Below are 25,485 nucleotides of genomic sequence, written 5' to 3' on the forward strand. Positions count from 1 at the left end.
CATTTCGCATTAAAAGCACCTACCAACTGCTACAAACGATGCGTTTCCAGCGCGTTTGTGGATGTGTTTGCAGCGTTAACGCGGGAGATCGAGCCTTTCTTTTTCTTTAAGCTTGAAAGCTTAGTGGGCGTCCTTAGGGATTTTTTACCCACTTCCACCTTTTCACTTGATTGACGTGAGTCTGAAACTTCAAATATACGTACACTGATTGTATAATTTATCCGGCACTGCTGTAGTAAACCACGCTGAATTGACAAGCGCTAGAGTGGACGCGGCACAATAAAAAGGCGACAAGGAGCTTGTCCTTGTCGCCTTTTTAGTGTCCCGCGACTACTCTTGCGCTTGTCACTCTCGCCTGGAATACCAACTAGCCCGGTCTGACACCCTGCTTCAGCTTTGGTAAAGACCGGTTCCTGGGGCCGTCTTATGCAGCAATACTTAATCGCAGCGAGTGGCCGATATTGTCGTAAACTAATTTAATGCCAGCCACTGATTGGGGGGGGGGGGAGGAGGGGGGAAGGGTAAAAAGAATAGAAAATGAAGATTTTCATTCTTGCAAAGTACGGCCGCTGTACGTGCACTTCACGCAGCATCGATCATCACAACCAAATCATGAACCGAATGAGTACTCGAAGCGTTACGGAATGCCTTGTCCCGCATTGAGACCATTGTGTACATCGCGAGCTTACCAAAGGTAATTCATACGCTTGTGTTTGTGCTGGGTGACTGTCTGTTTTCGTTTTCCTGAACTGCGTATGTGCGCGTTAAAGAACCCTTAGAAGAATGATTTGAGATCGAGCACTTCTCCCTAGTGTTGCTTTAATTGTGAGACCCCAATAGCCGTCATTCTTTGGAGAGGGGGTCGCAACAAGAGGATGGATGCCACGAGTGCCCCTTTGAAATGGAGCGGTGGGTTTCGCCACCAAGCTCATTTTCTTACTTTACCTCTAAAGATTTTCTTATTGACACCTATTGCCTTACCTATAATTTTTTAACAGATAAAGCATTCCCAGCACCAAACATTCTGAACCAATATTTGGAACTTTGTTTTTGTATGCCTCCTTTGTTTGTGGGCTCCCAACTTTTCTGCCACCAAACCTGCAATCACATTTTACTAATCCATGTTGCTGACTTGTTTACTTTCCCCTGTCGTCCCTGAACCCAAGGGAAGCTTCAAGGAGCAGGGTAGATTTCATCACATTCTAATAAAACATTTCATAGTTTCCCTAGCTTTACTGCTACAAGCACATGCTTCTTCCTTGGCGTAGCTCGATTTATAAGTATGTATTCTAAGGCATCCTTATCTTGCTTTGAAAAGTAAATAGCTTCCATTTGAGCTATTATAAATTGTTTCTTTCCTGAGTTCATTTTTACCTCTTAGGTATAGTTACTCATAGCTAGCTTCTTTTCCATTGCCGCCACCAAGGAAATTGTCTCAGCCTCTCCAACTTTGTGTTTAACATTCTTCGTTGCCATATTTCTTACTAGTATACTGATTGCTTACTTGCTAGTAAACTTAGTTATTTTCCTACACTACGAGTCCATATTATTTCTGTACAAATACTTGAACATTCTCGAAACCCATTTTATTTTCTTTCACATTCCCCAGTCATTCTATGAAATCAATTTTACTCTGAGCTTCCCTCATTTAAAACTTGTCAATACCATATCACATACCCTATGCGGCTTCATTTGTAGTCTTGATGTGAGCACCCAATGAATGGCGTCTCACTGACCTTTGGTTGCCATTGAGTCCTGATTGTACCTCTGACTTTAAGCAAACAACCATATTTCCAAATGTACACCTTTTCACATACCCCATAGCACCTTTTGCTTATTGTATCTCTGTAGTGCTCTGTGTTTCATTATGGCTGCATTTCTCTTCCCCTTTGCTAATATTTTTTTCCTGTTTTCGTATATCTATTGCCCTCGTTTATCCATACACCAAGATATTTGTATTCTTTTACCTGACGTATTTCCTGGCCCTGTATTGACACCGTCTGCTCACTGTTTCTTTTAATACTATAAGACCGAATTTTTAAATGCTGAATTTCAATCTTTAATTGTCGCCTTCCTGTCCACAGATATTAGCCAGATGTTGCATATCACTTTGTCTGTTAGAACACAATGTTGTCTGCATAAGGCAAACCTGGTAGCTACTGCTCTACTATTATGCTTGCCTGTTCATGCGAGAGATAAAACCTGATATTGATTTCTTCTAGTGCCCTTTCCATCCTTACCATGTACATATTAAACAACAGAAGTGATAAACGGTACCATTCTTTCAGTCCTTTGGAGATCTCAACTTTCTCTTTGCTCTTCATCCCTTCCTATTAACACTAACAGTATTTTCTAGGTAAATGTCTTTTAGCCATTGCCTAAGCCTTCTTCTTCCAGAGTATTCGACGGAGTGTTGTAGGTAATGTTGTGATATGCTGCGGAAAGGTCTAAAAAAGAACTACCGAGTGCCAACTCTACAAAGACAACTCAAGACTAGAGTTGTCATGTGAGGTCCATTTGATTTGCCTGCTCCACTGTGAACGAGTTCATGGTGTAGCACAAGAAGTTCACAAATTGTGCAGCTCAACTTCAGTGGTACAAGTACATTGCGACCCTCGAAATTAATTCTGAGGTGCAGGTGTGATGTTTTGTCTGCCTAATGTGTGCAGTCCTCATCAGTTTGAGAAGTCCCAACCGCAGGTATGGTCGGCTTCTGAGGCGTAAGCACAACCCGTATTGTGTAGACACAGCATAAGCGAATAAGCGGAGTTTCAGTTGCGCTTACGCCTGTGTGTTGCTTTCTTTGCTGTTCTGCCGCATCACGCCTGCATGTCTGCACCAAGTGGGCACTGTTAGTAGTGAGGGTACGCAGAATTCATGAAATAGCCTTGCACCTTTTGAAACAAATGCCATGGTTCAAAGGATGCCATTGCTTGATTCAGGCATTGCATGTGAATCAAACAGACCTATAATAAATTTTTCTTCTTCTTTGTTGAAACCAATGTTTCTCTCATGATTTATGCCATTTTCAGTAATTTCAATTCAGTAATCCTTGGCAAGGCATGCACTGGTGCTTCAGTGATGCCATGTGGTTGAGTGGGTACATATTAGAAGCACTACCTCTTGCCATGAACTGTCAGCATTAAAGTAAAATATGCTGCAGCTACTTGATATGGGCTCACTGGTGCAGATGTGTTGTTGGATGTTATCACAGAATAATGTGGTTACATTTAGGCATCGGGAAACTGTCTTTATAATTTTTTCTCTCAAGAAAAAATCTAGCCTGGGATAGTGTAACAGCTGTATTTCAATATTTTTCCTTTTCATATTTTGCCAATGGCGTGAGCATCTCTTTGCCTGCGTTATCAGCTGATCATGATTAGCGGTTTATAAGAAAGGACTAGAATCAAGCAAAAGTAATCATTAGATTATACTGGCCACGATAGCATCTAGTCTGCTCAATGCTTTGTAATTCCGTTAACACTGAATAAGATTCCTAATATAGTAATGATTTTTAAAATTGGGTAAATGGGATTTGGCCACAAGACCATACCATTATCATGTGCTACTTCATAACACTCATGCTAACCCTGGGTGTGTTCTGATCTGATCACTTTTAAGTTTTGGGGGTTACTTTCACTTTGTTGCGCCATTATTGCCCACAGTGACACCTTGATAGAGCAAGGGGCATCCTCTCAATGGCTTTGTGAATCAAGTGGGCTAAATGTCCATCAGCCCATCTGGCTATAGTGGAATGATTGTAGACTTATTTGTGGCTAAAAATATTATGGCTGCAGCTTGGAGGTGCATCAAGTTGATCACAAATTATCTTGCGCATAGCATGTTTAAAATGTCAGATTGCAAAGCTGCACTGGGCTGGTGCTAGCCTAGTTTTAATAGCTGCAGCACATGGAGGTAGTTCCTTCACAAGTTGGCTTTGGCGAATTTCTTGGGCCAACAACAATCTGAACATGACTAGTTTTTGACACAGTAAGTGTGGTGAAACAGGTTGCTACTGCTGATGGGTAGTCAAAATAAAGTTCAGTGCCGATTTAGCGGTAAATGTGAGAGAAATGCCTTATCGTTATGTTGCACCCCTTTGAGGTCCTGAATCAGTGATCTAAACTGCGTTCACCACATTCCAGTGTTGTTCTGAAGCTCACTCGACACATGACCTGCTTCTTTGATAAGCAAAGTGCAACTGACGGTGGTCTGGAACAGACCGCTATCAGTTGCATTTTATATATATATATATATATAATATAATGATCAAGAAGAAAGGAAACCGACGGGCCCGATTTTTATTAGTAATATCAAAGGAGGTTTGTTTATTAGCTTTTTGATATGAATTCACGCACACTCACTCACTCACTCACTCACTCACTCACTCACTCACTCACTCACTCACTCACTCACTCACTCACTCACTCACTCACTCACTCACTCACTCACTCACTCACTCACTCACTCACTCACTCACTCACTCACTCACTCACTCACTCACTCACTCACTCACTCACTCACTCACTCACTCACTCACTCACTCACTCACTCACTCACTCACTCACTCACTCACTCACTCACTCACTCACTCACTCACTCACTCACTCACTCACTCACTCACTCACTCACTCACTCACTCACTCACTCACTCACTCACTCACTCACTCACTCACTCACTCACTCACTCACTCACTCACTCACTCACTCACTCACTCACTCACTCACTCACTCACTCACTCACTCACTCACTCACTCACTCACTCACTCACTCACTCACTCACTCACTCACTCACTCACTCACTCACTCACTCACTCACTCACTCACTCACTCACTCACTCACTCACTCACTCACTCACTCACTCACTCACTCACTCACTCACTCACTCACTCACTCACTCACTCACTCACTCACTCACTCACTCACTCACTCACTCACTCACTCACTCACTCACTCACTCACTCACTCACTCACTCACTCACTCACTCACTCACTCACTCACTCACTCACTCACTCACTCACTCACTCACTCACTCACTCACTCACTCACTCACTCACTCACTCACTCACTCACTCACTCACTCACTCACTCACTCACTCACTCACTCACTCACTCACTCACTCACTCACTCACTCACTCACTCACTCACTCACTCACTCACTCACTCACTCACTCACTCACTCACTCTTCTAAGCTCTCCCATCCCCTCTCTACCTCTACCACCTGACCAGCTTCCCGCATTTCACACACATTGATTTTTTTCCCCCCATTATGACACTCGTAATGCAAATGCATTAAAAAAATATGGGGCAGATAAACCTTTGATACGGGCACTAAACTAAGTGTTTAATGCAGTGGGTGCCCAAGTGAAAGTGTTGGCTGCAACAAGTGTGTGTGCAGTGCTGCTAAAGCTCATCTATGCAAGTAATGTATTTTTTGGAGTGGTTTTTGTTATAATAAAGTTTGAAGTCTAAGGAAGGATTTTTGGTGTCCATGAACATCATCAGTGGGATGCATAACCATATTTGGCTTGTAATTAAGCTTCTCATGCTGCCAAGGGCAGTAACTTTTATAGTTGTGTAATGATGTTTAATTAAAGGTGAGAAGCAGCAGATAAACAGCAGCCTAGCAGAAGTGAACAGCCCGAGCTCTCCTGCAAATCACAGCACGGGTCGTCGTCGTCTCCAAGCTGCTATAAGAAACACGAGGCGCATCTGCTTCATTACAGTTTTAACATGTGGATACACTTGGGAGTTACTGAACTTGAAGTTATATTGCCACCTATTGCCTCTTTTCTTTAGAAATGAGCAACATGTTCAGCGGCTTGTACTTGGCATTGGAAAGCAGCAATAACTTTCACTAAACTCAGGTGAACCTTGATACCTTAAGCATGTACGATAGCAGTTTCATTCAACAGATATTTGGGATGTCCTTTTGACACCTTATTAGACTACTGAAGTTGCAATCTATATATTTAGCTTTTATTTATAAATATAAAATGTGCGTCACAAAAGGCTTGGAGTGACTTGTTAGATTATTTGTTGGTGCTCCAGAACATTTTGCAATAGAGCAAAAAAACATAAAAACAGCTTTCGAGGCAATAATTCCGGCTAAAAAAAAAAAACCCATGTCGTACTGGTGCAAATTTATTTTGAGCTTTTAGTTTATTTATGAAAGGTTGTCCAAATCCTGTTTATATATACACACATTTATCACCAATGGTTTTATTGGCTTACCAATTTCTCAAGCGAGGCTTACAGTAAATGCCACCTTTCTCCAGGACGATGCGAGTAAGCTGAGTGAGGGTCCAGGTTTGACCTGTGTCCATGAGCCTTGCTGGCGGGGCCTCGTGCGTGATCCACTTGATGGAAGTGACTTCTGCCTGGCCTGTGGTGCTCATCTGGTGCTTTACTGCTCCCAACACTGGAGTGCACCTCGTGCAGCAGCTGCAGTTCGAGCTTTGGCTTCAGCTCTTCACGACTTGCCCCACCCTCTTCCAGGCCCACTGCGCACTGCTGCTGCTCCCCCCATCTGGTCCTTGGTTGCAGCGGCTTTGCACTGTGAGCAACAGCCCTTTTCTAACCTTGGCATGGCACTTTTTGGCCATACCTTGCCTTTGTGCCACTAGCACATCTTTTCTAACTTTGTGTATGTGTGTGTGTGAGGCAGCAGCTGGCTTTCGACATCGCAAGAAAGCATGCACTGGTTACAGGTCTTTGCAACACTTGGGATCAGCCTAAGAGCCGTACAGAAATGTGAAGCTTTACGTTAGCAAGTCCTTGAGCCTGACTAGATTGCTGATTTGAATGTGAGTGGAAGTTGGGTAGTTTTGTGAAATCATATTTCCAGGGTTAGTGATCTGGAGTTTGTTGCTCTGGCTCTCTCTGTTGTGGCTTCATATACTACAAATGCAAGTTTCTGATTCCTTAGATTATCAAAGCTGGATTGTCACTTCAGATGTATTAAGCGCATTATCATTACTCAATGAGCTTGGGTCACTTTTGTCATCCATGCATTTCTGAAAAAAAAAAAAAAATTGATGCGGAGTTTCAGCACTTGGATGTAGTTTAAGCAGGGATATGTTTTTATTGTGTCATCATCCATTAACCTGTCTTTATAACGTGAATTTAGGCTCCCCACAATGTTCTTCTTCCAGACTACAAATATTTGAGGACTACGGCAGGAGCTTAAAGTGCTTATTAATGGCAAATAATATCTCCTTTTCCCGGCACATACATTCCAGAAATGTACAAAATGTGATGAGTGAGAGAAATTGGGGCCGAGAGGCTCAATATTTAGCAAGAACCTCCTGAAGACAACAGACAGTGAAGCTAAAGAAAGCATACATAAGGTAAATACTTATATGAAACAATACAATTGAGAAATGTCGAGAAAGTAGGCTCTGATTAAATTCAGATGACTCGCATCATAAAAAAATTTGTTGTCAGATAAAGGGATGCATCGGCTATTTTTGCAGGTGTGAGCCATCGTTTTGTAGGTCTTTGTCAAAGCACAGCTCTAAGTTTGATATGCTGGTATCATGCTAATTTGCTGCTACAGATTGAAACCAGGGGGTCACCTCTGCCTGAACCTCGGCCTACAGTCAAATCTCGATATAACGAATTACGCGGGACCGCCGAAAATTGTTCGTTATTTTCAAATATCGTTGTAATAAAAAACTTGTGGTTATAAGCCAGTGGACAAACCTAGAAATGAAAATGACGTACCTTGGCAGCAGACACGTGTGCAGACATGCATGCTCTGAAATAAAAATGTTTCACTCACTTCAGAGCTGCTTTATTTGAAAAAATCAGTGATTTTCTTCTGGTGCGTGCAGCACACACGATCGATTAGGAATGCGTCTACATCTTCCACTTTGTGCACTACCTCATTGGGTACGTCATTGCACCGAGTGATGAAAGTGCGGACTTTGTTCATGTGCACTAAAACATCGATGTTCAACATGATCTCGTTTTCTGTGTTCGGTGACCAACAGTCGTCTTCCTTCGGGTCGGCGTCGTCACTGGAGACGTTGCGAATGCAGTTAACGATCTCTTCAGTTGCCGCTACTGCTGTGCTGTCACTCTCCACGTAGTCGTTGTTGAAAGAAGAGACGGCGGGCAGTAGTTCCGCAAACTTGGTCCACAGGTCTCCTGGGTTGTTGTCAGTCACCTCCAGGTCATCTTGAAGCTGCACAGGTGCTTTGACAAGCCCTACTTTTTGCCAGCAGTTGCTGATGGTGGACGCCGTCAAGTTCCACCAAGCTCCTGTGAGCATTTCCGTTGCTTGACGAATATTGATTGCAGTAAGCTGCTTTAGGCAGAGGTTGATAATCAACCGCTACACAAGACGCTTATGTAATTCTGCTTTCACACTCTTTATAATGCTCTGGTCTGGGGGTTGCGGCAAGGACGTGTTGTTTGGCAACAGAAACTCCAAGTGAACGTGCGTCAAATGAACATTCACAATGTGAGCAAAGCAGTTGTCAACAACCAGTAGGATTCTTTGGTTATTCCTCCTCATTTGGTTGTTTAGTTTGATGAGCCACTCGGAAACGATTTGTCTGGTCATCCAGGCTCGTTTATTGGCACGGTAGTCGTACCTGAACGACATTACATTTTTCATGCAGTGAGGCTTTGCGTACTTGCCGATGACGAGCGGCTTAATTTTCTTCGTGCCTATTGTATTGCAGCAGAGCAGGACTGTCACATGAAGATGCGACTTCTTCCCTCCTTTGCACTGCTGCCCTTTGAAGTGCATCGTCCAGTCTGGCAGGAGCTGATAAAAACATGCGGTCTCATCCACATTGAAAATATCGTCTTCAGAGTACTATTCAGCCACTTCTAGAAAACGATCATTGCACCAGGAATCCGCGGCTTCTCTGTCAGCAGCCTTTCCCTCGCCCGAGACTACCTGCCAAGTTATTCCATTCCTTTGGTGGAAATGAAAAAGCCAACCCGCACTGACGTCAAACCCAGTTATTTCAAGTGCATCGGCTAATTTGCGGGCTTTTTCTTGGAGCATTGGGCCAGACATGGGAACGTTTGACAGTCTGGCATTTTTGAACCATGTGAGAACAGCTTGGTCCACATTTTGAAAGTTTCCCAGTCGCAGCTATTTCCTCGTAAGAGCGAGTTGCGATTCCCGGTGAAGCTTGACAATCTTGTCACAGTCTTTCGAAATGGTCGCGACAGTTGATGGGGCAATGCCACGCTGTCTGCACACATCGATTTGCTTTTTCCCTGCGTCGATTTCCTGCAATACATCCAATTTGTCCTGCAGCGAAAACTGCTTTTGCTTCTTCTTGGCACAGTCGCTAGCTGCATTCATTGTTGGATTTCGCATGAATATTGCCAAACCTTTGTCGGGAAGTTCTTGGTGAACTTTGTGGCGGAGCACTTGGCACTCGACATGGTGATGGTGATAGCTACCGCACTCGTGGTTTGTTTCACGCAAGAGTTGCGGTGCTGTTACTTTTAGCCAAATCTGTAATACTGATGTTCCTTGGTTATAAAGGGGAAAATAAACTATGTGTGTTATGTTGAAATATGCGCTGTATTGAAATTAATAGTTTTGAAATATTTTACATTCGAAATGCTATAGGCAATCTGGTGGGTATTTTTCAAATATTCGTAAATTTGAGAAATTCGTTAATGTGGGATTCGTAGTAGCGAGATTCGACTGTATTTGACAAATGTTGCCTTGTGAGCCGTTTCAGTATTGTGGATGCACAGAAAATGGTGATAGTTTTCCTAAGAGGATGAGCTTGTATTGGTGACATTATGATGTGAGCTCTCTGCAGAAGAAGCAGATTTCTTTGAGCGATGTGAAACAGGACATGGCTGCTCTGGTACACTCTCCCACCTCTTGGGGATTCATTGTGTAATCGTGTTTTTGCATGCCAAGAAGCTAACACCAGTAGCTGTCCTACAGCATTTATACAAAATATGTGACCAGATGTTATGAATGATAATGTAGTTGGGCAGCAGTGCAAGCAGTTCACAGCAGGTTCATGAATGGACACAATGAATACCGTCTGGCTGACCGTCACTCGTTATGGAACAATTGATAAAATGTATGCAGATTAGTACTTTAATAATTTCTAAACTCTTTCTTGGTTTCTGGATATCATTCGCTCCATGCTGTACAAGATCATCTTGACTTTTGGGGAGGCAACATTTTGGCAGTGATGCGGAAGTTCAAGCAGAGGTGACATCTCGGTTTCTGTCAGTAGTGGTGTATCCAGTAGTGTCAGATTGGCATGATGTGTGCATAGACAAATTTTTTGTAACTCGAGGAGGGATGCCTTAAGGCATAGTAGCATATATATATATATATATATACATATATATATATATACATATATATATATATATATATATATATATATATATATATATATATATATATATATATATATATATATATATATATATATATATATATATATATATATATATATATATATATATATAATATAAATGCGTGCAGCCCTGTTTTGTGCTGAATTCAGCTTGCCTGTCACTTAAGGCCCGACACTTTGAACTAGACCGTTCAGGGATTCGGATATGTTGTGTGTCTTGGCAAGTCCACAGTAGGTGGAACAAGGAATAAGGCAAATCAAGTGTAGCTCAGTCAACCCAAACGTAGCTTCGTGCTACACATGGGTTTATGTCACTTTTTTCTTTCAAGTGGTACACTTGTCTTGTGCCGGAATTGTAATATTGGGGCAGGTGTGTGTTGCCCTTGATGAATCCCGTCCACTTGTCTGGTCATGTGCTTTTTTATCAGCCTTGTCAATGAAAGGGTCATAGCTGTGTCCTAGAAAGTATAGATGAATATTGAAAAACAAGTTGTGATGATTCTGACCTCCTGACCCTTTCTGTGCCAAGAATGAGTTTTACTCATGTAGGGATTTTCAAGTCAAACTCAAGTCAGGGTGCCATATCAACAAGCCCTCATCACTACTCTGGTCAACTTATCTGGGGTCCAAGCTTTATTTTTTGGCCACAAGGTTTGCTCAAAAACATTTTTTTCCTGTAGTGAGATCCCATAAGCAACTTTTACAGTCTTTTGTCATAGTTGAAATAGATAAACCACGTAGGAAGATGTACTTTCTCCAACTGATTGATGAGGCAAACTTGATATTGTCATGTAGTAGTCATGTACATGTGCCAATATGGGTCCCATACTATACTGGAGGACTGATTACTTTTCATCCTTCATTACTTTTCTGTATAATTATTACATTTCATAAGCTCTATAAAGAGAAAAAAGTAGAAAGGCGTGCCACTACTGCACGCAAAAGCTGTAGGTAGTGTTGCTATTTGTTTGTTTGTTTATAGCAGCAGCAATCTCAAGTGAGCCCTTGTCTGAGCAAGCATGAATGTTTGATGTGTATCAGTATTAGTAGTGACCCTCAACTATTATATTGAAGATGACATCGTTTGATTGATTTTTTGATTGATCGATCGATTGATTGATTGATTGATTGATTGATTGATTGACTGACTGACTGACTGACTGACTGACTGACTGATTGACTGACTGATAATCTACAATGATTTCTATTGAAGACATTGGGTAACTGCCTTTTGAACAACTTAGTGTGGAGAGAAAGAGAGAGAGAGCAAATGATAAATGAAAGGCAGGGAGGTTAACCAGGACTGAGCTCGGTGGACTACTCTATACTAGGGAGATGGAAAAGGGTAGGGAAAGGTCAAAAGAAGAGAAAGTCCGCTAGGGATACCGATCGGTCACTCAGTCTGGATCACACACGGTGACTCAATTCGGTAGCTTTCAAGTATCGCAGCAGTGCTTTTGTGGCCTTTTGTAGCTGCGATATGTGAAGCTATGGCCCCAAAGATCTTGTTCAAGGTGAATGGTTTTCTATCTAACTGATTTAGAGCGGTGCGGAGGTCATGTCCATTCAAAAGATGGACAGTAGCACAGTAGATCTTCTATAGTCTCCTCAACACTGCAGGCATTGCACTCTGCGTTATCAGCCATTCCATTCAAACAAGTGAAAACGTGTAGAAATTCAATGGAGAATGTGAAGTTGAACTTAAGGTTTCAGACCCTCATTGTGTCTCTTCAGATACCCCGGACGTGTGGAGTGTGAGGCCAAGTTTCTTTGAGGGGTTTAAGAAAATCACTTACAGCACATGTAATTATGCCCTGCGCTTTGCCCAAACAGTCTGGTTGTATCCAGAGTTCACGTCAACCCATTCCTGTTCCTACCAACACTTTTTGACGCGACATTTAGTATAAATATCAGGATGTTTTACAGAACAGACTGACAGTTCAATCATTACTAGAGCTTTTCTTTATCATAAACAAAGTTTTACTTTCTCAGAATTTTAGAATGCAACTCTTACGTGTCTGTTCCTGCGTTGAGCGTCGTCGTTACAGACATAGTCAAGCGAACGAGTTCAGCAGATGAAAGAGTGAATGCTGAGTGCAGCAGGCAATGAAAAAAGCAGTGAGTGCGAGGAGGAAAGTGGAGGAGGAGGGTATGGTAGAAATGTGAGAAGAAAAGTGTAGCGTTGTGCAAGACGTGCGCTGAGGCGACGATGGCTCGAGATGGCACCAGAGTAGTGCGCACCGTCTGGGAGGTCTGTCCGCGGCACCTGCTGTGAATCGCGACCACGCATCACCCCTGAGCTGCTCCTTGCGATCGCCCGATCAGCGAGGCAGTTGTACCACACTTTCCTCTGTTTGCAACGCCAGCTAATATATCGCGAAATGAAAACATGTATAGAGCTGCACTTTAATATCGCATTAGGGAGTATTGTAATCATCAGTGAATTTTTTACGGGGCTCTACTTCACTGTAGAATCAAAATTGCGCAGTTATTTTTCTGAAACATTTCTTGTTTTATGAGTTCACATTGCTGGGCCCCTCCTGGGTTGATGTCTAATGGTGAATTTCTTTTTCTCTCGTTGCACAGCATTCATAGGCCGTACTCCTGACACTGAAGCTATGTATGCAGCTGCACATGGTGAGTCCAAGACATTTGAAATTAGTGTCATGAAGTCATCCAAATCGGTGAAGATGAAGGGCTTATATAACTGCAGTTTGTTTAGTGTGTGCTGTTAATGGACCTCAGAAAATTATTCACAACAACTGGGAGTGCCCAGTGTCATCCTCATGTCTTTTCTTCTCATATTTCATATTTTTTTTCTTGTTATGGAATATAACTGAAATTTTGTGTCAAAGCACTCTGTAAAATTTTTAATGTTTGTTTTTATTGACATGCACACATTGTATTCCCTTTGGCTGGTGCCTGTTTTTAATACACTGTTATTGCTTGTAGCTTGGTGCACGACGTGCCTACATGCATCTGAAATAATTTAATGTGGCCTGCAATGTTATACCCAAAGAGTTTTGTCCAATCTGGTTATGGGCACAAACAACACAAATAGTATTGTACCTTCTTCAACTTATCCGAGCACCAGCAATTACTCTGGAATATGAAGTGAAATGTGTATAAATACGTGGATGGACTTGGTCGGTCCATTTATATTTCACAATAAATGAATGTGCTCACTGCTATTGCTGTGATTTGAGTGTCGCCTGTGTTTCTGGGCACAAGATCGCCCAATAAAGAGCTAAATTCTTAATCTGCTTTTTTCTGCAGTGTTTAATTTTTTGAACCACCGCACAGGCGACCTCAAATGCAGATCAGGCACTCCAATTTATGTTGAGGATTCGTGAAGCCCCATTACATAAATGGCGGGGGTCACAACATACTGTAAAAACATGCAAACACACTACACCCATGTGATGGATTCAAAACTTGAGTCCGCAGCAACAGAACTGGAATGTCTTTGAGGGCACCTATCTGGCTCGGCCAGCCATTGATAGCTGCCATGTGCCTATGCAGACCAGGCAGGCACGTACCCAAGGGGGGGCCCGGGGGGGCCCGGGCCCCCCCCCGAAATCAAGTGGCATACCCCCCCCCCCTCCCCACCCACGCCACCACTCCTCACACATTGCTAAAGCGCCGCCAGATCAATGTTGAGACTTGGCAGCTGTTCATCGGTCAGCATTATGCTGCCTTTTTCACTCCTTTTAGATGGCGGTAGTTATCGGCATCTCTTGTAATGTGAAGGACAGTTTTCTCATAGATTCCGCACCCGCGCGATTAACTCGAGATGCGTTCATTTGTCGCCATCTATTCAACCGTCACGCGCATAGCTGTTGCTTTTGTTAGTTCAGCCTTCTTTTTTTTTAGGCTGATCCACGGACCAGGAGAGGGATGTGGCTGTTACTCAGCTGTTCTGTACTCGAATGGAACGAGTTGCGGCCGGCGAAAACGCCAATTGCGTTTAACTTTTCCCTTTGCTTCATTATTTCCTTGAGTTACGGCTCACCGCGACGCTGGCAGATGCCGGGAACCATATACACGTGATATGGGTTAGATAAGGTGGGAAATAAAATAATGTGAAAGAGCGCCCATCATGAAACCCTGCAATAACCCTTAAACCCATAAGCAAGATGACTGTCGCCCATTACCTCGTCTGTGTTTCCCTAACTGTATAGCGCTTTTCGTGCAAAATTGGCAACTGGAAACAAAAATCGCAAGCAGTTGAGAAATTAAGCGATCTACTACGGGAGGGAGCCAAGGCAACAACCAAACTGCAAGCATAAGCGAATAATAAAAAAGTTAGCCGTTGTTTATGAGACTATGTATGGATCAACATCTTTTTATTTAAAAAGGAAGTAGAGAAAAGCCAGCCGGAAGTGGACAACAATTACTTGTTTTGAACGACGCTTCTACAGAAATCGGTCGAACCGCCTCACGTAGCAACTTGTTTGCTGTGCTTATGTGGGTATTGGCAAGGAATTGGCAAGAATCAGATGTATGCGTTAAGAGACAAAGCCGGCAATATCATTACGAATATGGATGAAATAGTTGAAGTGGCTGAGGAGTTCTATAGAGATTTATACAGTACCAGTGGCACCCACGACGATAATGGAGGAGAAAATAGTCTAGAGGAATTCGAAATACCGAAGGTAACGCCGGAAGAAGTAAAGAAAGCCTTAGGAGATATGCAAAGGGGGAAGGCAGCTGGGGAGGATCAGGTAACAGCAGATTTGTTGAAGGATGGTGGACAGATTGTTCTAGAGAAACTGGCCACCCTGTATACGCAATGCCTCATGACCTCGAGCGTACCGGAATCATGGAAGAACGCTAACATAATCCTAATCCATAAGAAAGGGGACGCCAAAGACTTGAAAAATTATAGACCGATCAGCTTACTGTCCGTTGCCTACAAAGTATTTACTAAGGTAATTGCAAATAGAATCAGGAACACCTTAGACTTCTGTCAACCAAAGGACCAGGCAGGATTCCGTAAAGGCTACTCAACAATAGACCATATTCACACTATCAATCAAGTGATAGAGAAATGTGCAGAATATAACCAACCCTTATATATAGCTTTCATTGATTACGAGAAAGCGTTTGATTCAGTCGAAACCTCAGCAGTCATGGAGGCATTAAGGAATCAGGGTGTAGATGAGCCATATGTAAAAATACTGGAAGATATCTATAGCGGCTCCACAGCCACCGTAGTCCTCCATAAAGCAAGCAACAAAATCCCAATAAAGAAAGGCGTCAGGCAGGGAGATACGATATCTCCAATGCTATTCACAGCGTGTTTACAGGAGGTATTCAGAGACCTGGATTGGGAAGAATTGGGGATAAAAGTTAATGGAGAGTACCTTAGTAACTTGCGATTCGCTGATGATATTGCCTTGCTTAGTAACTCATGGGACCAATTGCAATGCATGCTCACTGACCTGGAGAGGCAAAGCAGAAGAGTGGGTCTAAAAATTAATCTGCAGAAAACTAAGGTAATGCTTAACAGTCTAGGGAGAGAACAGCAATTTACAATAGGCAGCGAGGCACTGGAAGTCGTAAGGGAATACATCTACTTAGGGCAGGTAGTGACGGCGGATCCGGATCATGAGACGGAAATAATCAGAAGAATAAGAATGGGCTGGGGTGCGTTTGGCAGGCATTCCCAAATCATGAACAGCAGGTTGCCATTATCCCTCAAGAGAAAAGTATATAATAGCTGTGTCTTACCAGTACTCACCTACGGGGCAGAAACCTAGAGGCTTACGAAAAGGGTTCTACTCAAATTGAGGACGACACAACGAGCTATGGAAAGAAGAATGATAGGTGTAACGTTAAGGGATAAGAAAAGAGCAGATTGGGTGAGGGAACAAACGCGAGTTAATGACATCTTAGTTGAAATCAAGAAAAAGAAATGGGCATGGGCAGGACATGTAATGAGGAGGGAAGATAACCGATGGTCATTAAGGGTTACGGACTGGATCCCAAGGGAAGGGAAGCGTAGCAGGGGGCGGCAGAAAGTTAGGTGGGCGGATGAGATTAAGAAGTTTGCAGGCACGGCATGGCCACAATTAGTACATGACCGGGTTGTTGGAGAAGCATGGGAGAGGCCTTTGCCCTGCAGTGGGCGCAACCAGGCTGATGATGATGATGATGATGATGATGTGGGTGCTTTTCTAACCTTTCGCGGTGAGCGCAGTACGTCTAGAATCGCAGAGTCGCGCTCTACGCGGTTGTATGGGACTGGCGGCCGCACAGCGTTACGCAGTTCGCGGAACTGTAAAAACTGTTCAACAAGGCGAAAACAACTGATATTCGAAACTATAACATGAGAAAGACTGAAGAAGCCGTAAAAAAACGAACGCAGCCTGAAATCAGTAAAAAAGAAACCTGGCATAGGACAAACCATGATGTTTGCACTAAAAGATAAGGACAATATCATCAGCAATCTCGAAGATATAGTAAAAGCAGCGGAAAAGTTCTAAGCTGACCTGTATACAGTACCCAGAGGAGTCACGATACCTCACTTAGAAACAGTAATGAACAGGATACAGAAACTTTCCTATATCTAGCGATGAGGTCAGAAGGGCCCTGCAAGACATGAAACGATGAAGAGCGGCAGGATAAGGTGGAATAACAGTCGATTTAATCAAAGATGGAGGAGACAAAATGCTTGGAAAACTGGCGGCCCTTTATACGAAGTGTCTATCGACTGCAAGGGTCCCAGAAAACTGGAACAATACAGACATTATAGTAATCCACAAAAAAGGGGACGTTAAAGAATTGAAAAATTATAGGACCATTAGCTTGCTCCCAGTATTATATAAAATATTTACCAAAATAATCTCATAGAATAACGGCAACACTGGATTTTGTCAACCAAGGGAACAGGCTGGCTTCAGGAAGAGATACATTACAATGGATCACATCCATGTCATCAATCAGGTTATTGCGAAATCTGCAGAGTACAATAAGCCTCTCTATGTGGCTTATATGGATTACGAAAATGCATTTGATTCAGTTGAGATACCAGCAGTCATAGAGGCACCACGTAACTGGGACAACAGAACGCTTACGTAAAAAGCTTGAAAAATATTGCTACATGCGTGTGGTATTTGTTTTTTTGAACGAGGCGCGTGGGCGCCATCACTCCAGAAAAGAGGAGGAAGAACGAACTGGGCTCGCGCTGTGAATCTAACCGGCCAGCGCTGCAACCTTTGTTGTAAATATAATCTGTAAATAGTTTCTCGTCTTACTGACTCGTCCTTCGCGTAAGAATATCTACAGAGGTTCTACAGCTACCTTAATTCTACACAAGCAGGGAGATACCTATAGAGAAAGGGGTCAGACAGGGAGACACAATTTCTCCAAAGCTATTCAGTGCGTGCTTAGAAGAATTCAAGCTATTAAACTGAGAAGGCTTAGGAGTAAAGATCGACGACAAATATCTCAGCAACCTTCGGTTTGCCGATGACATTGTTCTATTCAACAACAATGCAGATGAGTTACAACAAATGGTTGGAGACTTTAACAGAGAGAGTGTAAGAATGGGGTTTAATATTAATATGCAGAAGATGAAGATAATGATAAATAGCCGGGCAAAGGAACAAGAGATCAGGATCGCCAGTCGGCCACTAGAGATTGTGAAGGAGTACGTTTACCTAGGTCAATTAATCACGGGGAACCCTGATCATGAGAAGGAAATTCACAGAAGAATAAAAATAGGTTGGATCGCATACAGCAGACATTGCCAGCTCCTGACTGGACGCTTACCATCATTATTGAAAAGTAAGGTGTGCAATCAGTGCATTTTGTCAGTGCTGACATATGGGGCAGAGACTTGAGAGCATGTTAAGGACCACGCCAAGAGCGATCGAACGAAGATTGCTAGGCATAACGTTGAGAGAGAGAAAAAGAGCGATTTGGATCAGAGAGCGAAGGGGTATAGACGATATTCTAATTGACATCAAGAGGAAAAAATGAAGCTGGGCAGGTCAAGTAATGCACCGGTTAGATAACCGTTGGACCATTAGGGTTACAGAATGGGTACAAAGAGATGGAAAACACAATCGAGGACGACAAAACACTAGGTGGAGCGATGAAATTAAGAAATTCGCGGGCGCTAGCTGGGATCGGTTGGCGCAGGACAGGGGTAATTTGAGATTGCAGGGAGAGGCCTTCGTCCTGCAGTGGACATAAAACATGATGATGATGATGATGATGATGGAGGCGGTGGGCCCCCCCCGAACAAAAATCCTGGGTACGAGCCTGAGACCAGGAATATTATGGCGGTGTTTTGCGCAGAGCATGATTAGTTTTAGGAAAAAAAAAAGTACAGAGGAGAAAGACTGCTGAATGAAATAATGTGCATAATGGGGTGCGGGGCCATCTCGGCATTCACTGTCACGATTGTGGTGACATCTCCCTTCTTGATCAGTGCGTTGTACTGGCAGTACACAGGTACCAGTTAATCAGTGAAATAACAGAAGCAGAAGTAATTAGTAAGATCGGTGGCTGCTGCGTACGTACCCCTTTTATCGCATTATCATGACTTAAGCGTGATTACCTGACCGAGTTGTGGGGCAATTGTGGGCGTGTACTTATAAGGAATTTGACTTGTCTCTGTTATCACTGGTTTCATTTTTCTTAGACATCTGTGAATATGTCCTGCTTCTCTCAAAATAACAAATCAGTTTGAAGTCAACGCTCTTTCTCCTTTTTACTTATTTTCCTAAAACCGTTTATGCCCTGTGCAAAATATCGCCGTGAACTATCACCAACCTGCTGAAACTTCCATCCTTGCAGGAATATTATTCTTTAATCGGACATCATGACACTGCGTAACCTAAAAGTACCTCCAAGGTGCAACACCAGTACCTACCACATCAATATTGTATTTGTGGGCACATTTTAATACACTCAAACCCACTTACAAGGATACTTGTTTTAACAATCTATTGGTTATAACAATAAGAAGCTGCTGCACCTTCAACATTTGTATTTTTTCCATGGTGAAATAACCCGCTTATTACAATACCCCAATGCTGCATTATCACTTATAACGATGTAGTCTGGCTGCTGGGTGTCCGTGCCGAAAGGTGGTGAAATGCATAGTCCTTGAAAAGAACAAAAAGAAAACGAGAAATTCGAGCCACTGCATGATGGCCTGCTGCCCCAACAGCCGCCACGCATTCATTTTCAAGCCTTCTCCGTGTGCCTCTCTCCCGTCGCTCTTCTACCCCCTCCGAATACGAATGGGCTGCGCCCATAGCTCAACCGCGCACCACTCTCCAAAACTTGAATGGACCGCGCCAACTACGCTGCTCCCAGATTGCTCGGTGGGTCCTCATTGAGCACAGTTCTGCAAACAGCTTAATTGCTCACATTCGTCTTTGTTGGTTGCGTCGAGATCGTTCCTGGTCACATGGTTTCTTAGCCTCGTTTGACTTGCTTCGGAAATGGAAGATGGCTGATTCGCCTACTGATTGTTGGCAATGCATGACATTGCAGGTGAAAAGAAAGCGTGTGGCTTTAGATTTGAAAACTAAGTGCTTCTAACCGATAAGTCTATTGTCGCAAACGTGCTTGCATCAGATAGTGATGGCGATGATGGCAGCTATAGCATGGTAGAGCAGGCTGCCTTCACAGGAGTCCAGGCAGATTCAGTTCCTCCAGGGCTTTGCATCCGCAAGGAATCTTCTGCTGCGTTACGTGGAGCACCTAGGTGCCTTGGAGAAGGATGTCGGCAAGCTTCGCATAAAGCATGCAAGGCTGATGGACGTAGGGTTTTCTTGTGCAAGCCAGTGAGAAGCACGTGGCGAGATGCTTGTGGCGATCTCGCCTCAGCATTTCTTCTGGATTTCTCAAACTGACAGGCTGCCATGGCAGTCTTCTTGCATTCTTTAAGAGGCCCCTTTTGGGGCCACCAAAAGTGATGCCTCGGGGGAGCTTGCACATTGCTTGCCACTCGTGACCCCCCTTTGCAGTTAATATAGCAGTGCCATTCTTTAATGTTGACAGATGTGGCTTGTTACATGTGATTGGAGCACCCAGGAAGCAGTTAAACGAGTGAATACAATCAGCAGCCAGATGGAGGAAGGTGGTGGGGTGTGGCACTGGCCTCCCCGCCATTATAGTTTTCTCACATCAGCTCTGCCACCCCCCTATTATCATTTTTTCATGCAACCTGGTTATAACAGTTATCAGTTATAACCATCAAATTTTCGTGGAACTTGAATATAGTTATAAGTGATTTCGACTGTAGAGACAGACCTAAGACTGCCATTAAGTGGGTGCCAGGTAATGTTGAAAACCCCAGCAGCAAGCAGGTCCATGTGCTCACGAGCGAGGAACGGCTCTCACCACTCCCAACCCATGGGCTCATGATGTTCTACAGCAAGGCCTTGAAGAGGAATAGCTTTGCATCCAAAAATGCCACTGAAAAACCCCTCCTCGCTGCAATCCCTGATACAGACAACCATCTTCCCAGAGGAATCATACTGTGGGGCACACATTCTTTTAAACAAGATAAGAGCAGGGTACACTATGACAGGTGACATCATCGCCTTATGGTAGTGGCAATGGTAACACAATGGCCTTGGTTACCTGCAATTGCCTCTACAAGTGAAATACTATGCATGCTCAAGGAAGGCATCTTCATATGTTCATAACCTTGTGTGGAAATGCGGACTCAAGACAGTGTTCATACAACAGTGTGAAGGATAAGTACGAGAAGGGCACTTACAACAGGACAGGCCTGAACTTCGAATTAGCGGCTTGTCATAGGTGAAGTGCGCGAACATTGTGTGAGATGCCAGTTGGTGTAGAAAAGAAAAGAAAGACAACTGCTTATGGCATGAAGGAACAGCTTAGGGGAGAAGACGATGACGAACATCTTGTCGTGGCCCATGCGAGTGGAGACGCAAAACAACAAGAATAGTACAGCCAATCAGATACTGACACAATCTCTGACAAAAAAATAAAGAAGAAATGAGGATGAAATAGGACAAGCGCGAGATGAGCTATGCGTGTGGGAAGACGCCACTGCTGCTTTGTTTACTGGATGAAGCTGTTGGGTTCCAGTCCTGAGCTTTGCGACTCCAACGGAGCCAAGGTGATTCCCTGTATGGGAACTACGACTTTCTGCTGCTTCTACTGATGTGACTACCTGGCATTTGCCTGGAGGCAACTAGGAAACACTGTGAGCTCTGTTGCCACAATTCATCTGCTTGGGATGCCAAACCACTTGGGACTGATGACTTGATGATGCCTTCAGCAGTCATCACCTTCTGTACCAATGGTGAACAATCTTTCTAACCCTTTTCCCGCCACGCTTGACGTTGTACTCTATCAAGACCTTGCATAAACTCATAATGACATTCTTGTTCTGAGTTATTACACAGCTATTACACTGAGCTACTGTATTTATATGCACTACATATCAGGCACATAAGGCAAACATAATCAACAAAAGATTGCACAATTTAGTCATGTCACACTGTATGAATGCTACCATGAAGCAACTTGTCCAAATCATGGTATTGTTGACTCAAGACATTCTGGGGAAAGTAGTGCCCTAGGGATGTGAAAGATGAGTGCTTCCAACCACGAGGCTAATGGTAGAGGCACTTAGCTCACTATGCATCTTTGCATGTGAAGCTTCCATGGTGAGCCACACTTCCTTCCCTTTGCCCGTTTTCTAAAATAGGCCGAGGGCCATCACTTAAACATATAATTACCCCTCTCTCTTATTCTTTGCCGTCACCCAAATGTAGCGTCTAGTGGTGGTCCGTTGTGTACTTGGACTTCCACCAGATGTCACATTTTAGTGCAAAAGTCCTTTTAACCAAGGCAAAAGCATGGTACAGAGATGTTCCTGGCCTGGGAACAATAAGTGCAGGCAAATTTGACGAATGGCAGCGAGCAGATGTGGAACTGAGAAACCTGTTGGAACAAGACTGACGAAGAAGGAGACGAAGCGCTCTCATCTTTCAGACCAGGCGCAATAGCAGCTACCCATGGAGTCAGATTATGATTTATGCTTAATAAACCCCTTTTTCTATGTATCGGGAGGCTTGATTTCCTACAAGTGGTGCCGAAACTCATTGGAAGAGCGCACCACGTCGATGGCCCCAAGGTCGATGGCCTTCCTGCCTACCGATTCATCATACTGACTTTTGGCTCCTCACCAAGGAGTCAAAGCCATGGAAGCACTCAAGCTCAAGCGCAATGCCTAGAGATTGCAGCTAATGCGGTTTATTAACAACATCGAATGAACGCTTAGCCTAGACAATGTTGCGGAAGAACAGCTTTGCATCCTGATTGAACGCCTCAATCATCTTCCCACTGACTTGAAGGCAACTGACTTCGACATCGTTCCTCTGCTATCTACCACGGAAGCTGAAGCAGAGCTTGAGTGGGTTTTGGACTACAATGATCGAGCCAACGCGATGTCTGCGAAGCTCAAACGCCGTATACATCAGCTTCAGAAATTTCCCAACCGTACGTCACCGTCGTCCTCAAACGAACCCGCTCAACGTACACAGCAACGTGGTGTTCACAATCCGAAAGTCGACCAAATAAAGTTCGACAGCTGTCCATCAATGTGGCCACTTTCTTGGGAACAGTTCAAGCAACTGAACCACAACTACGGCCTCACTGATGTTGACACGTTTACTTATTTATGTTCGGTCCTGACTAGCGACGCGGCATTGGTGATCGTGTGACTTCCAGCAACTGCAAGCTGCTAGAGTGATGCCCTGGGCATTCTACAACGGCACTTTGATCATTCAGGATCACATGCAGCAACTCATCGACTTGCAACTGTTTGATCCCCCTATGACCATTGAGGACTTCGAAGCCTCTACAACACTGTGCTGTGCCAGACTCATACCCTTAAGACTCTCGGAGTATCGGAAGATAATTATTCTTCAGTGCTCTACCCTATCCTCCTGAAATCGCTTCCTCACGATATTATCCCTGTTTTCAACTAGACCATTGCATGCCAGAGTGTGGAGGTAAGAGGAGGAGGTGGGAGGCACTGGTGATCAAGGACAGCACACCAAGCAACAGAAGGCAAGCATTAAGTCTTTGCTGCATTCTATTCAGACAGAAATAGAGTCTCGAGAATGAACAATCCTGCATGTTTCAGTACAAGAGGGCGCATTGAGGTGCAAAGATATAGGTTTTCACAGTAGCGTGACATCCACATCGCGAGCTTTATCCTTAACGAAAGTGCCATGCCACCAACACTCAACCACGGAGTCTTTGACCTCATCCACCTTACCCGTTGGTAAAAAAAAATGGCCTGCTTTTTTGTGAGTCAACGACCCATTATACCAAGCAGTGCGACTCTGCAATTCCTCTCAAGGAAAAGAAAAAACGCCTACTAGGTGTACGTCACTGCTTCCGTTGTACCCTGGTGCATCACATAGCAAAAAATTGCATAATAAAGGTTAAATGTGAAAGGTGCAATAGGCGCCGTGCGGAAACAATGTGCGACCCTAGGTTGATGGAAACGACTGCCGGACCCCAGACGTTCCCTAAACAGATACTACTCAAGATGTCTGGAATTGGCACTTCCAAACTGCTCGTGTACGTCCACACAGTTGTTGCTTGGGCAGCCGGACAGGAAAGTAAAGTGATGGTTTGCATTTTATTGGATGGAGGCAGCCAGCGCAGTTTTGTGTCCGAGCGATTGGCTGAGAAACTAAATTGTCAAATACTCGATCACGAGTGTCTTACAGTAGGATATTTTGGAGGAAATCATGATGAGAAGACTTTCCTGTGCGTCCTTGTAGCTCCGAGTTCAGTGCATAGTTGCAAGTCACTGCTCACCAAAGTTCTCGTCACAACCAAGATTTGTGAACAATCCATTCCATGTCCGAGTAGAGACCTTACAGACAAGCTCGAGCACCAAAGTTATTTCACCAACATCGATCAAGCTGAAAGTCTGAAAGCTGAACATTACTGGACATTTGTCAGGAGACACGTACGGAAGTTGGACAGCGGGATCAAAGTCATCGAGGCTTCATTAGGCTGGACTCTGCAGGGAGCAGTAGCCTCTTGCGCTGTGTACTGTCATGCACTGCAGTGAGACAATTGTACAGAAAATGTACAACCACAATGCTGGTCTCATAGGGCTGCTATTTCGCTTCAAAAACATTGTATTGCTTTAGTACCAGACATCAAAAAAGCATTTCTGCAAATAAGCATCACCAGCACAGACCGAGACACTTTGTGCTACCAGTGGTTGGAGAAAGCACCCACACCAGGTCAACCATTGTCTGGCATGTGACCAGAGTACCATTTGGCACAACCTGTAGTCCCTTTCTTTTGGCGGCGACATTCCGTCATCATCTTGACCAAACGTCGTCTTTTTACTGCGAAACTAGAAAAGCTGTGGTGTTCCATATATGTTGACAATATTTTAACTGGAGCGGACTCTGTCCAAGACATGTCCAAACTGTGGTCAGAAGCCGCCGAGATATTTGCAAGTGCCTCTATGAAGCTACACAAGTGGGCTTTGAACGATCCACGTGTTCTTGGCACACAATTGACACAATCTCCGGAGTTACCTCTCAGACAACAAACTGGAGTACTAAAAGTCCTGGGGTTGGGTATGGCACCCTGACACCAACGTAATCTTTAGGATACGCTATGGCGTTTGTTCAACAAAGAACCGATACCAAGCAGTTCATGCTACAGACGACCTCTCGCCTGTACGACCCTCTCGGTATGCTGACCCCTTTCACAATAAGGGTGAACATCTGTTTCCAAAGCTTTGGAAAAAGGGTGTGGACTGGGAAGAACAGCTGCCAGTGGATGCTCTACACGAATGGAAAAATCGGTGCAGTAAACTTTCACAGCTCTGTCAGTTTGAAATTCCCCAGTTCTACTGACAGGGTGCACATGGATTTGGCAACTAATTGGTGCTGCGTTTTTTCACTGATGCCAGTAATTTAGTCTAAGGCGCCATTTGGTAAATTTGCACAGCAGAAAATACAAATGACGAAAGCTCAACAATAGGGTTGTGGAAGTCTAGCGCGACGCCTGTGAAGGAGGCAAGCCTTGCCAGACTCAAACTGCTGGCCTGTCTCGTCTCGGCCTGAATGTAT

General features: G+C 43.9%; 1 protein-coding gene across 7 annotated transcripts in view; it reads left to right on the top strand.

The window, feature by feature from the left end:
* Positions 1-25,485, top strand: part of LOC139051281 (uncharacterized) — a 211,713-nt gene that overhangs the window by 442 nt on the left and 185,786 nt on the right. For 6 of the 7 annotated variants that reach the window (XM_070528283.1, XM_070528286.1, XM_070528284.1 and 3 more), the window contains exons 2-4: positions 6,284-6,563; positions 10,916-11,017; positions 12,953-13,003. In XM_070528283.1, the coding sequence (XP_070384384.1) occupies positions 6,284-6,563; positions 10,916-11,017; positions 12,953-13,003 (433 nt within the window). The remainder of the gene's footprint in view (positions 1-6,283; positions 6,564-10,915; positions 11,018-12,952; positions 13,004-25,485) is intronic. The other variant, XM_070528287.1, reaches the window with a different exon arrangement.

The sequence above is a fragment of the Dermacentor albipictus genome, unplaced genomic scaffold (assembly GCF_038994185.2).
Source record: "Dermacentor albipictus isolate Rhodes 1998 colony unplaced genomic scaffold, USDA_Dalb.pri_finalv2 scaffold_11, whole genome shotgun sequence".
Lineage (NCBI taxonomy): Eukaryota > Metazoa > Arthropoda > Arachnida > Ixodida > Ixodidae > Dermacentor > Dermacentor albipictus.